The 10,457-nt window shown below is 67.7% G+C and overlaps 5 protein-coding genes across 5 annotated transcripts in view; 4 read left to right on the top strand and 1 right to left on the bottom strand.

The window, feature by feature from the left end:
* The window catches only part of EMIHUDRAFT_229341 (hypothetical protein), a gene marked incomplete at both ends in the record, with an annotated part of 1,828 nt that extends 1,472 nt beyond the window's left edge, over nt 1–356 (top strand). The window contains one exon of the mRNA XM_005786001.1: nt 213–356. Within this exon, the coding sequence (XP_005786058.1) occupies nt 213–356 (144 nt within the window). The remainder of the gene's footprint in view (nt 1–212) is intronic.
* Nucleotides 357–3,396: 3,040 nt separating this feature from the next.
* On the top strand, nt 3,397–4,198 carry EMIHUDRAFT_363798 (hypothetical protein; the record flags this gene model as incomplete). Its single annotated transcript, XM_005786002.1, has 1 exon — nt 3,397–4,198. A coding segment is annotated over one exon (802 nt), but the record flags the coding sequence as incomplete, so codon positions are not given.
* Nucleotides 4,199–8,163: 3,965 nt separating this feature from the next.
* EMIHUDRAFT_229345 (hypothetical protein) lies at nt 8,164–8,861 on the top strand (the record flags this gene model as incomplete). The annotated part of the gene is made up of 2 exons (XM_005786003.1): nt 8,164–8,743; nt 8,821–8,861. The coding sequence occupies 2 exons, from the start codon at nt 8,164–8,166 to the stop codon at nt 8,859–8,861; spliced, it is 621 nt and encodes a 206-aa protein (XP_005786060.1).
* A 216-nt stretch (nt 8,862–9,077) lies between these two features.
* Nucleotides 9,078–9,664, bottom strand: EMIHUDRAFT_229346 (hypothetical protein; the record flags this gene model as incomplete). Its single annotated transcript, XM_005786004.1, has 2 exons — nt 9,078–9,376; nt 9,649–9,664. The coding sequence occupies 2 exons, from the start codon at nt 9,662–9,664 to the stop codon at nt 9,078–9,080; spliced, it is 315 nt and encodes a 104-aa protein (XP_005786061.1).
* Nucleotides 9,665–9,802: 138 nt separating this feature from the next.
* EMIHUDRAFT_229347 (hypothetical protein) lies at nt 9,803–10,435 on the top strand (the record flags this gene model as incomplete). Its single annotated transcript, XM_005786005.1, has 1 exon — nt 9,803–10,435. The coding sequence occupies one exon, from the start codon at nt 9,803–9,805 to the stop codon at nt 10,433–10,435; it is 633 nt and encodes a 210-aa protein (XP_005786062.1).
* Between the last annotated feature and the right edge of the window lie 22 nt (nt 10,436–10,457).

Here is a 10,457-nt window from a genome sequence, read left to right on the forward strand (position 1 = left end):
GCGCACGACGAGGCCGCGGCGCGCGCGCAGGCGGCGCACGACGCCCAGGCGGCCGAGAGCGCTGCCCAGCTCGAGAACCTCAAGGCGCTCGGGTCACACCTCCCCAACACCTCCCCACATCTCCCCACATCTCCCCACATCTCCCCTCACCTCCCAGCTCAACCCTCAAGGTGCTCGCCACGGAGCGGGCGGCGGCGCTGAGCGCCGCCCAGGCGGCAGCGTCCGAGGAGAGCGCGCGGCTCCGGTCCGAGCTGACGGCGGCGCGCGAGGCCGAGTCGCGCGAGGCGGCCAAAGAGGCTGCGGCGCTCCTCCGCGCCCAGCGCGCCGAGCAGGATCTCGCCGCACTCCCGCTATGAAGTCGCTGTTGAGTAGCTGCGAGTTAACGTCGCGCGCTGTCTCGAGCAGGACCTCGCGCTGCGCGAGTCTCGAGAGTGCGGGGCGCGGCGGGCGCTCTCCGAGGTGTACGCCGCGTCGACGGCGCTCTCGATGCGGATCGCCGACGTCGAGAAGTCGCTTGCCGGCCCGCAAGAGCCGTCTCCCGCCGCCGGCCGCGCCTCCGCCTCCGGCACCGCCTCGCAGTCGCTGCCGCACGCCCTCGGGCCGCACGCCGCGGACTCGCAGCAGCGGCACGCCGCCAAGCGTCGGCGCGAGGAGCAGGAGGAGGAGACCGACCGCGCGGATGGCGGCGGAGACGACGATGAGACGGCGGCTAGCACTGGCGACGGCGCTGGCGACGGCACTGCGGACGGCGGCGGCGGCGGCGGCGGCGACGGCGGCGGCGGCGGCGGCGAGTCGCTGATGGTCGAGCTGACGCAGCTGCCGCCTGCGGGGGCGCCTCCCGTCGGCACCACGCAGCCACCCGTCGGCACCACGCAGCCCCCCCCGAGAGCGGAGTCCAGTCTCGCGGCTTCGGCCGATGCGGCGCGAGCGGCGGCGCCCCCAGCTGGCGGCCTCGAGCAGCAGTCGACGCCCCCGGAGCGAGAGCCAGAGCGAGAGCAGCGGGCGGTGCGCACACGCCCGCACCCCCCCCCACCACACACACACCGCCTCCCGCGTGGCTTCCTCCTCCCCCGCACCGCGACCCTCAACCCGCGCCCCTTCACCCCGGCCGTGCCCGACATACAGCCCCACCCGCGCCCGTCCTCCAGGCGGCGACCCCGCGAGACGCGCGCAGCGACTCGGAGGCGACGGAGAACCAGGCGGACGAGCGGCACAGAGGAGGCGGCCGGCGGTGTCGTCGTCTCTTCACCCCTCCCTTGCTGCGCGCAGGAGGAGGAGGACATCGCGGAGGCGACTCAGATGATGGCAGCGGCAGCGGGCGGCCCGACACACACCCCTCGCCCGCCGCCGCCGCTGGGCAGCATCGCGGAGTCGCCAGCCGCAGAGCACCGCGGTAATTCTTTCCCTGCCGCAGAGCCGGCCGAGCAAGTCCTCGTCGAGGCGAGAGGTAGCCGAGATGCGGCAGAGATGCAGCCGAGATGCGGGCGAGCTGCGGCCTGAGGTGTGGGCGATATGCAGCAAGTCCTCGCCAACGCGCCCGCCGCCCCGATTTGGAGCAAGTCCCCTCAAGCTCTCCCCGTGTGAGACCTCCCCCCCCTCCCCCGCGCAGTCCACGCCCCCCGACCGTGTCGGTGCGGCCGGCGGCGTCTCCGCGTGTGCCGCCGCCTCAAGCAGCTCTTACGAGGCCGGGCACGCCCGCTCGTCCAACCTCGCGCCGCCCTCTCGGCCGCCCTCCTCGGCCGCGCGCGGCTCGGACTCGCTGCACCCCGAGTCGCAGCCTCAGGACAGCATGATGCCTGCGGGTGGGCACGACGCGAGCGGTGCTGCGCGGCAAGCGGCGGAGCTGCGCCTCCGGCAGCCCGTTCCTGACGGCGTGCTGCTACCGCTGTAGGCTCCGCGGACCTGGTGGGCGACGAGGAGGGCGGCTGCTCCGACCCGTTTGCAGGAGCCTATTCGCAGGCCGGGGCGGCGGGGGCAGCGCCGGCGCAGGCGGGTGGTGTGGGCGAGGATGAGGCAGCGGGTTTGTTGAACGAGACGCAGTGCAGCGAGTCCATGCGCGCGCCCCAGGAGGGGCTCGACTCGCAGGAGACGGACAAGGGGTCGCAATCGGAGTGAGTTGCCCGCGCCGTCGATGGCCGCCACCGCTGCGGTCGGAGCGGAGGCGGGTGCCGTCGTCGCAAGAGGAGGAGCGTACAGTGCATGCAGCAAGGGGAGGAGGAGGCCAGCAGGGCTGGGGGGCCGATGCTCCTGCACAGCCCTTAGCTCGGGCGAGCGGCGAGCGTAGTCGACTCCTGAGGACTCCTCGCTCGGCTCACAGCGGAAGGGCCGCGGCCGGGCCGCGGGCTTGTGGCGGCTGGGTGTGTGTGGACGAGCAACATTCTCACAGGTCGTCTAAGCTGCTGGGCCTGGGGACTGGACTCTGTCGAGTGTTGATTTTTGTGTATGTACTCCCTACGTACGTGTGTGTATAAGTAAGAGCGGTTTGATGTACACAGGAAGAAAAAGAAAAAAGCACACTTTTGTGGGGAGGGTTTCCATCGAGCATCGTGATTTCCGGGGAAATTTCTTTTTCTGGTGTGAAATTCCGGCGCGTGAATAAGAGGGATTCAGGGAAACCCGACACCTTACGTTAGTCCTTACCATACCTACCCCGTCATCAGTTTAGGCCCGCCCCCGGCCCAAGCAAAAAAATACACTTGACAACTAAAAAGGGGAGCCGAGGAGTCGAACCTCGATCGCGGGAGCCACATTCCCGAATCATGACCCCATTAGACCAACCCCCCAAAACAGGAAACCTTCGGCGGGTGGTGCAACGCGGTCAAACGGCTGTTCTACCAGATGAAGGACAAGGTGCGCAACAAGCTCTCGAAGCGGCAGCACGAGGACGAGGCGAGCTGGTCGACGCGGTCGTGGCTGTCGCTGCAGGCCCAGCGCATGTCAGTCGCGCTGCAGCTCGCGGCGGCGGAAGAGATTGCGACCGAGCTCAGGCTCGCCGCGGCGTCGGAGGACGCCGCCGTCGCCTAGACTCCCCTGCGTCACTACGTGCCTCCCCGTCTTTGTAGCCTGGCGTTTGTGCCCCGTTTGCGCGCGTCCCGTGCCCCCGAGTTCATTTTATAAAAGCTTCGCCCAAAACAGGATGGTAGTCCGGAGACTATCAAGTTACGAGCTGCTTTGCAAGCGGCTGTGTGATTGTTTGTTTGCTGTGACCATCCTGACCCTCTCCCTCGCACACGACTTATATCCAGCCCTCGCGCACCGTGCCCCGTACACTTGTGGCGGCGTCCGCTGTCCGGGTCCAGTCGTTACTCCGAGTATGAGACTTCCGTTCCGGACACGACCACGACGCAGACAGGAGGACGTGTGCCACACACACACTCACGCTCAACGATGCCGTCCACTACTCCCTGCTCCTCCGTCTCCGCCTTCGTTGCGATGATGGACTCCAAGACGGCCGGCGAGAACGGTGCGCTCGAGCACTCCGACGCCGGCTCCCCGCTCGTCGCTCTTTTCTTCAAGCTCGTCCGCTCGCTGCCCGACGACTCTCTCGCCTCGCTGACCGCCGCCGTGCCCGCCGAGCCCGCCTCGCTCGCCGACCTGACGGTGCTCGCCTTCCAGACCCGTGCAACACGCGGTATGGGCAAGGGCGAGAAGGACCTCTTTTTCAAGATGCTCGCCGCCCTCCCCGTCGAGGCTGCGACGGCGACGCTCCACCTCGTGCCGCACTTTGGCTACTGGAAGGACTACCTGCTCATGCAGGGCGTCGCTGGGATCGACGCGGCGGTCAAGGACAAGGCGCTGTCGCTCCTCGCCGACCAGCTGCTCAAGGACGCGGCCGAGCTCGAGGCGGCCGAGAAGGAGGCGCGCACCCCGAACCTCACCCTGGCGGGCAAGTACGCGCCCCGCGAGGGCTCCGCCTTTGACGGCCTCGCCAAGCGGCTCTCCACACACCTCTTCGGGAACAAGAACGAGGCGGCGTCGGCGCGCAAGTACCGCAAGCTCGTCGCCTCCCTCAACCGCGCCCTCCTCACCACCGAGGTGCTGATGGCGGCCAACCGCTGGGCGGAGATTGAGTTCGCGCGCGTCTCGTCCCTCTGCCTGCAGCGGTCGCGCAAGGCCTTCCTCAACGAGGCGCTCAAGGGCAAGCTGGCGCCGGCGCAGGAGGAGACGGGCAACCGCCACCCCGAGGACGAGCAGCGCGTTGCGGCGCGGCACAACCTGCGCAAGGCCCTCCTCGAGAAGGGCGCCAAGGCCGTCAAGGGCAAGCAGCTGTATCCGCACGAGATCGCGCAAAAGTGCATGCGCGGCGGCCGTACCGAGCTGTCGACCCTCGAGGCGGACCTGATGCACGCGCAGTGGGAGGCGATGCGCGAGGGCGTCAAGGAGGCGATGGCGGCGGCGGCTGAGGCGCGCGAGGCGGCGGTCGCCGAGGCGGCGGGGGAGGGTGCGCCGCTCGAGGCGGTGGCGGCGCTGCGGGCGGCGCTGCCAAAGCCGGTCGACCTCGGCAAGCTGGTGCCGCTGATCGACGTCTCTGGGTCGATGGTGGGGGCGCCAATGGAGGCGGCCATCGGCCTCGGCCTGGTTGTGGCCGAGCTGTCCCACCCCGCCTTCCGCAACCGCGCCATCACCTTCGAGTCGAGCCCGCAGTGGGTGCACCTCGACGGCGCACCGCCGTGCTGTCATGGGCTGCAGCGCCAGCAGCCAGTCTCCCAACGTGAGCGTGGCACTTGCAAACGACGGCGCCATGACCGAGTCGGCCTCCCTTGCTTCGGCGCATCAGCCATACTTTTCGCCCGACGCGCTCCTCGACTCAGTCGAGAGCGGCGCCGTCTGGCCGCTAAAGGGCAGCTACATCGTCAAGCTGCACCAGGACGGTGGAAAACTGGCGCGCCGGCAGGATTTACCGAAGGAGGCCTTCTGGACGGCCTCGGAGTTGCGCAAGCTCGTCGAGAAGGTTGGCGTCCACCAGCACCTTGTGCACGGCGAGATTGGCTGGGGCCTGCTCTTTGTAGCGCTCTCCTATCGGTGGTTGACTCAGCCGCATCCCGACCCTGACGGACATCACCTGGAGCGCGTCGCGAAGGCCGCGAGCCTCTACCTGAAGAAGGATGATGAGTGGGGCTCTCCACTCGTTGCCCTCTTCCAGGCCGCGGGCCTCGGCGTGCCGGATTTTGCGCTCTTTTGGGACTTTGGCTCGCTCGTGCAAAAGGGCCCGCCGACCGTGGAGGGCGGGCCGCTCGTGGAGCGCACGCCGGACGAGGTCCCGCTCTTCAAGGCGGGCCTGGCCGCGCTGCCCGTGTGGTACGGCCACTCGTTCAGCGTCGTGTGGATGCAGACGGAGCTGCCGGACGGCTTTGCGAAGACGATGCGGGAGAGTCACCCGCCGCTCGCGGAGACGTACGAGGACTCGGGATGGTGCTTCGTCGAATTCGCCATGACCGGCGCGCTCAAGATGGGCAATCGGCGACTCGACCTCGGCCAGGCCAAGCTCGGCCGCACGACGCCCGACGTCTTCACGTATGGCGGCGGGTGGGTGCCGGAGACCAAGCTCGACAGCGTGTGCGCCGCCACGCGTGACCCGCCGATGACGCCGGACGACTTCTGCGTGGCGCTCGAGACCAAGCTCTTCACCTCCGGCGCCGACAGCGACGTGGTCAAGACCATCTACTCGAGCTTCTTTGACGGCGCCGTGCCCGCCGCGAAGAAGCTCCACTTCAGTGACGTGAGCTGGGGGGACGCGGCGGCGGCCGGCTCGAAGATGCGCCGTCTTGCGTCCGTCCTCCCGCGCTTCGCGGCCCTCACCGCCCTCGACCTCTCCAAGAACAGCCTGGGGTCGGAGGGTGGCACACTCCTCGGCGACGAGCTGCGCCGACGCCATCAGCTTGGCGGCGCCGCCGTGCCCCTGAGGCGGCTCACGGTGACGGGCACGTACGACAGGGTCAACATTGACCACGACGGCGCGACCAAGCTTGCCGAGGCCGTGCTCGCATGCTCATCGCTCGAGCACCTCGGACCGGTGCCGGCGATGGAGCTGCGCATGGGCAGGACCACCGCGCTCGAGCTGGAGAATCGAGGCCTCGGACCGACCGAGGGCGTGGCACTGGGCGGGTTGCTCAAAGCGGCTGCAGGCCTGAAGACGCTCGTGCTTGCGCAGAATAAGATCGGCGACATCGGCGCGATCAGGATTGCCGACGGTATCCGGACGCACAGGGCTCTCGTTACGCTCAGCCTGGAGGATTGCAGCATCGGCGCGGACGGCGCCATCGCGCTGGGCGACGCGCTAATGTCGGCATGGAGCCTGAAGGCGCTCTTGCTCGCACAGAATCAGATTGGCGATCAGGGCGCGCGCGCGATCGGCGAGGGCCTCAAGACGAACAGGGCTCTCGAGACGATCGGCCTGGAGGGTTGCGGCATCGGCGCCGACGGCGGCACTGCGTTGGCCTCCGGGCTCGCGGCCAATGCTGGTGCGCTGAGGGCGTGCGACCTCTGGCGCAACGAGCGTATGGGCGACGCCGCCGAGCAACTGCTGCGCGGTGCGGTCGCTGGCCGCACCAGCTTCGAGCTGGTGTTGCCGTCCCGCGCCCTCACGGCGTCTGGTGTGCCACGTGGCGAGAAGGTGCTCGTGCTCACCGGCGCCACGGGCGAGATTGGCGGCGCGATTGCGCGTGGCATCCTCAAGGCGCACCTCAAGGTGGCCCTCGTCTCTCGTCTTGTGCTCATCGTGCAGGATGAGAGCGAGCGGTGCGCCGCACTCGACACGACACGACACAACGTGAGCAGCAGCGGCGCGGGCGGTGCAGCGGCGCGCGGCGAGGCGCAGCAGGCGATCGACGTGGAGGTCCTCGTGGCCGATCTCGCGGTGCCCGCATCGGTCGCGGCGTGCTGCGCGCGGATTCGTCGGGACTTCCCACGCGTCGACGTGCTGATCAACTGCGCCGCCGTCGCCTCGAAGACCCGCGTGCGAGTGGATTGCCTCGGCCGCCGCTTCGAAGACGATGCGGGTGCAGCAGGAGGCGCCGCAGCGGCTGCCTGCTCCGACGGCCTGCCTCCGCAGACGAGCGCATCCGTGGATGCAGAGGACGGCCTCGAGCTGCAGTTTGCGACGAATGTGCTCGGCGGCTTCGTGCTGATGCGCGAGCTGCTCCCGGCCTTCTCGCGCGGTGCGCGTGTCGTCCTCGTCGCGTCGCAGCTCGCCAACGGCCTCAAGCTCGACGATCTGCAGAGCCGCACGCTGCGGCCGTACCATCCCATCGCCGTCTACTCGGCGTGCAAGCAGGCCGTCCGCATGCTCGCGGCCGAGGCGCCCACGCACGGCTTCCGCGACGCCGGCGTGAGCGTCAGCGCGTGCCATCCGGGCGTTGTCACCTCGGAGCTCCTGACCATCCTTGGCATTGCCACGGGCCCCGACCGCGCCGAGATGGCCGCGCAGACGCCGCTCAAGCTCGCCCTCGACACGCCCCCGCCAGAGAGCGGCACCTACCATGTCGACAAGAAGCGCCACCCGTGCAAGTTTGCAAAGGACGGGCGCGCGCGGGCCGAGCTGTGGCGCAAGTGCGACGAGCTCGCAAACAAGTGCATCGCCATCGGGGGAGAGTCTAAACTGCATGCATAGGGCAGGGCATAGGGGGGAGAGCGCAAAAGAATACGCCCATGAAAGTAGAGTGTCTCTTTTCATCTTCCTTCTTCAGGGGGGGGCGCGCGCCGCGCTTGGGCCGACCCGAGTGCGGAGTGGCGCGAGTGTGGCCCAGCGCGCATTGGCTGCTTTCAACACACTATCCTCAGGCGTGTGTGCGACGGGAAAACGACGCACCACGCAACTAAAACGTATGCGTGGGAAGGGGCGAGGGCGTCGTTCTGGTATCGTTTCGTTTCGTTTCGAAAGTTTGCCTGTGTATCAATATAGTTGTCGGGGCATTGCCAATACAGCGCGGGTCAGGGGGCGGCCGGATTGCGTTCGCCATCAATTACTATGCCCCCGGCGCGGCACGCAAGTTTCCGAGTTTGGTCGAAATCCCGAGAAAGATGGCGGAGTACGTCGAGCTCGGCGACGCGGCACTCAACGCGGCGGAGGTGGCGCCCGAGGTCGTTGGCGCCGCCGCCGCCGCCGTCGGTGGTGGGGCCGCGGCGGGGTGCTGCAACTCCTTGAACGAGCAACGGAAGCAGGCGATGCAGCTCTTCAAGACCGCCTGCCCTGCAATGCACCACGGGATGACGGTCATCCTACCCGGCGTCTTCGGCGCGTTCCTCTTCTACGCGGACCTCGGCTTCGACGTCGTCCTCGCGATCCAGCTGTTTGAGACGAACCACCCCATCTGGGGCACCCTTACAGTGATCTTCATCGCCCAGCAGTACGTCGCTGTGTGGCTCGGTGTCACCTTCTGGCTGCACGCCCAGTTCGGCATCGGCTGCAAGTGCGAAAGCGGCGACAAGACGTACACCTCCGTCTCTCTCGCCACGACGCTCTTCCTGTGCGCCGGCTTCCCAATCGGGCCGCTCGTCCTCGACGTGGTCATGTTCCTCGAGCCGCTCGGCCTGCTCCACCTCCTGCCGCCACCGAGGAATGCCAAGGCGTACCCTTATCGCCCAATCATCGACGACGCCGCAAAAGTCGACAAAGGCCTGTCGGCAAGGGCTGTTTACGGGAGCTCCGGTCTTGAGCACGCCGCCGACCCGCACCCAGAAGCCGATGTCGAAGCTCACGAACACGGCAGGCACCTCCACCGGCCAGCGGCTGAGAGCGTCCGAGGTGAGCTGCGAGAGCTTGCTGTACGCGCCGCAGTTCCACTCGACGTGCGGGTGCCGGTCCCAGTAGGTGCCCCCCAGACTTTGCGCTTGACCAAGTCCAAGCCGCCTGGCGATTTTAGGAGGGCGAGGACGTTGAGCGCGTGGCCGATGGCAACAATCGTCACTGTGCGATGGCCCGGCGCGTTGAAGAGCGCTTGTCGCAAGACAGTGAGCGCGTCTGGCACCTGCGACGAGTCTCGGATGGGAGAATGGAAGCGAGCCACCAGGTCCGCGACATACCATCCTTTCCCGCTGTTGGTCCACTCGATCGGAGGGTTGGCTGGCGTGTCCGCAGGTCAGCCCACAGGACCGCGGTAAGCTCCGATTGGAATGTCATCACGGCCAAAGTAGTGGTTGATCACCGACACAGCGCCGACGCCCTGCTCGAGGCCGGTATTGTGCGTAACCGCCAAGATCTCCGCCTTGTTGCGGTCCTGGAGAGCGTGCGCTAGGCAGAGCGCTCCCACATCGTCCACGTCGATGGACATGTCGGTGTCGATGATGATGCGCTCCGGCATAGGAGGCAGAAGAAGTGGTTCTTCCACAAGCTCCTTCAGGAAGCACAGTCTCACGGCTGGGGCTGCAAGCTGCAAGCCTGACAGAGCCGATATGCACGCCGCCGGGCGCGACGGGCACAACCACAACCACAGGGCAAGGCTAACCTCGGAATGTAACACCCAAAATGGCTGTGCTGGATCTTTCTCAGCCATCCTCCGGGTGCACCGGGACCCAGCTGTGAAGAGTCCGCAAGGGTCCGTGCCAAAATGGCCAAAAATCAAGCCTCGTTTGGCCGACTCTGCAGTGGCCGCAGGCGGTGATGGCGGACGCCGACGAGCCTCACGCGCCGGGCCCCACCTCAGACAGTACCTCCGGTGGGCTGCATCCACTCACTGCGGGGCTGCTCGCTCGCCATGATAGTCAACGTGCACCGACGGCGACCGCCCTCTCGAAGCGCCGTGCTGACAGGCCAGCCGCCGAGCAGGAGCGAGCAGCCGTTCGAATCCGCGGTGCAGCGCCGCGGATGGCGAACCTCGAGCCGGTGGAGAAGACCGCGGTCGTGTCGGACTCGACCGGCGCCGATGCGGCGCCAGCAATTCGGGCGCGGCCGACTCGCTCCAGTTCGGCGCAGCTCGCCTTGGAGCCCACCGCGCTCTTAAATCGCCTCGAGACCATGCTCCTCGGCAACCATCCCGTCCCCGCACCCTCCAACGAGGTCAGCATCGTCGGCGAGGTCACCAACGGCATCATCATCGCCGCGAAAGCTGCCGTAAACACGCTCTTTTCGTCGCAGCGGCGCGGCGCGCTGATGGCTCTCCAGATAAAGAACCTGAAGAAGGCTGCGCTGGCGTACCTTGTGTGGGACCTACGCGGCGAGCTGGCGGGCGCGCGACTCGAGCAGGCGGTCGTGTACGGCAAGCGGCTCGAGACGCACGCGAGCGGCGTGGACAAGGAGTTGGGCAAGTGCAAGCGGCGGCAGGCGGGCGCGGAGGCGCTTCTCGCTGTCGTTCCAGAAACGTTGCAGGACGTGCCCACGCCAGAGGAGCCCGCGGTCGAGGAGGAGCCGGCGGTCGAGGACCTGCCGGCCAGCGACTCCCGTCCCGACGACGCGTCTTCGGACAGCGATCGGGAAAGCGTCTTCGAACGTCGGTTCTGAAGGCGCTGTTTAGAATAGTTGC

Source organism: Emiliania huxleyi (genome assembly GCF_000372725.1).
Source record: "Emiliania huxleyi CCMP1516 chromosome Unknown EMIHUscaffold_155, whole genome shotgun sequence".
Classification (NCBI taxonomy): domain Eukaryota; phylum Haptophyta; order Isochrysidales; family Noelaerhabdaceae; genus Emiliania; species Emiliania huxleyi.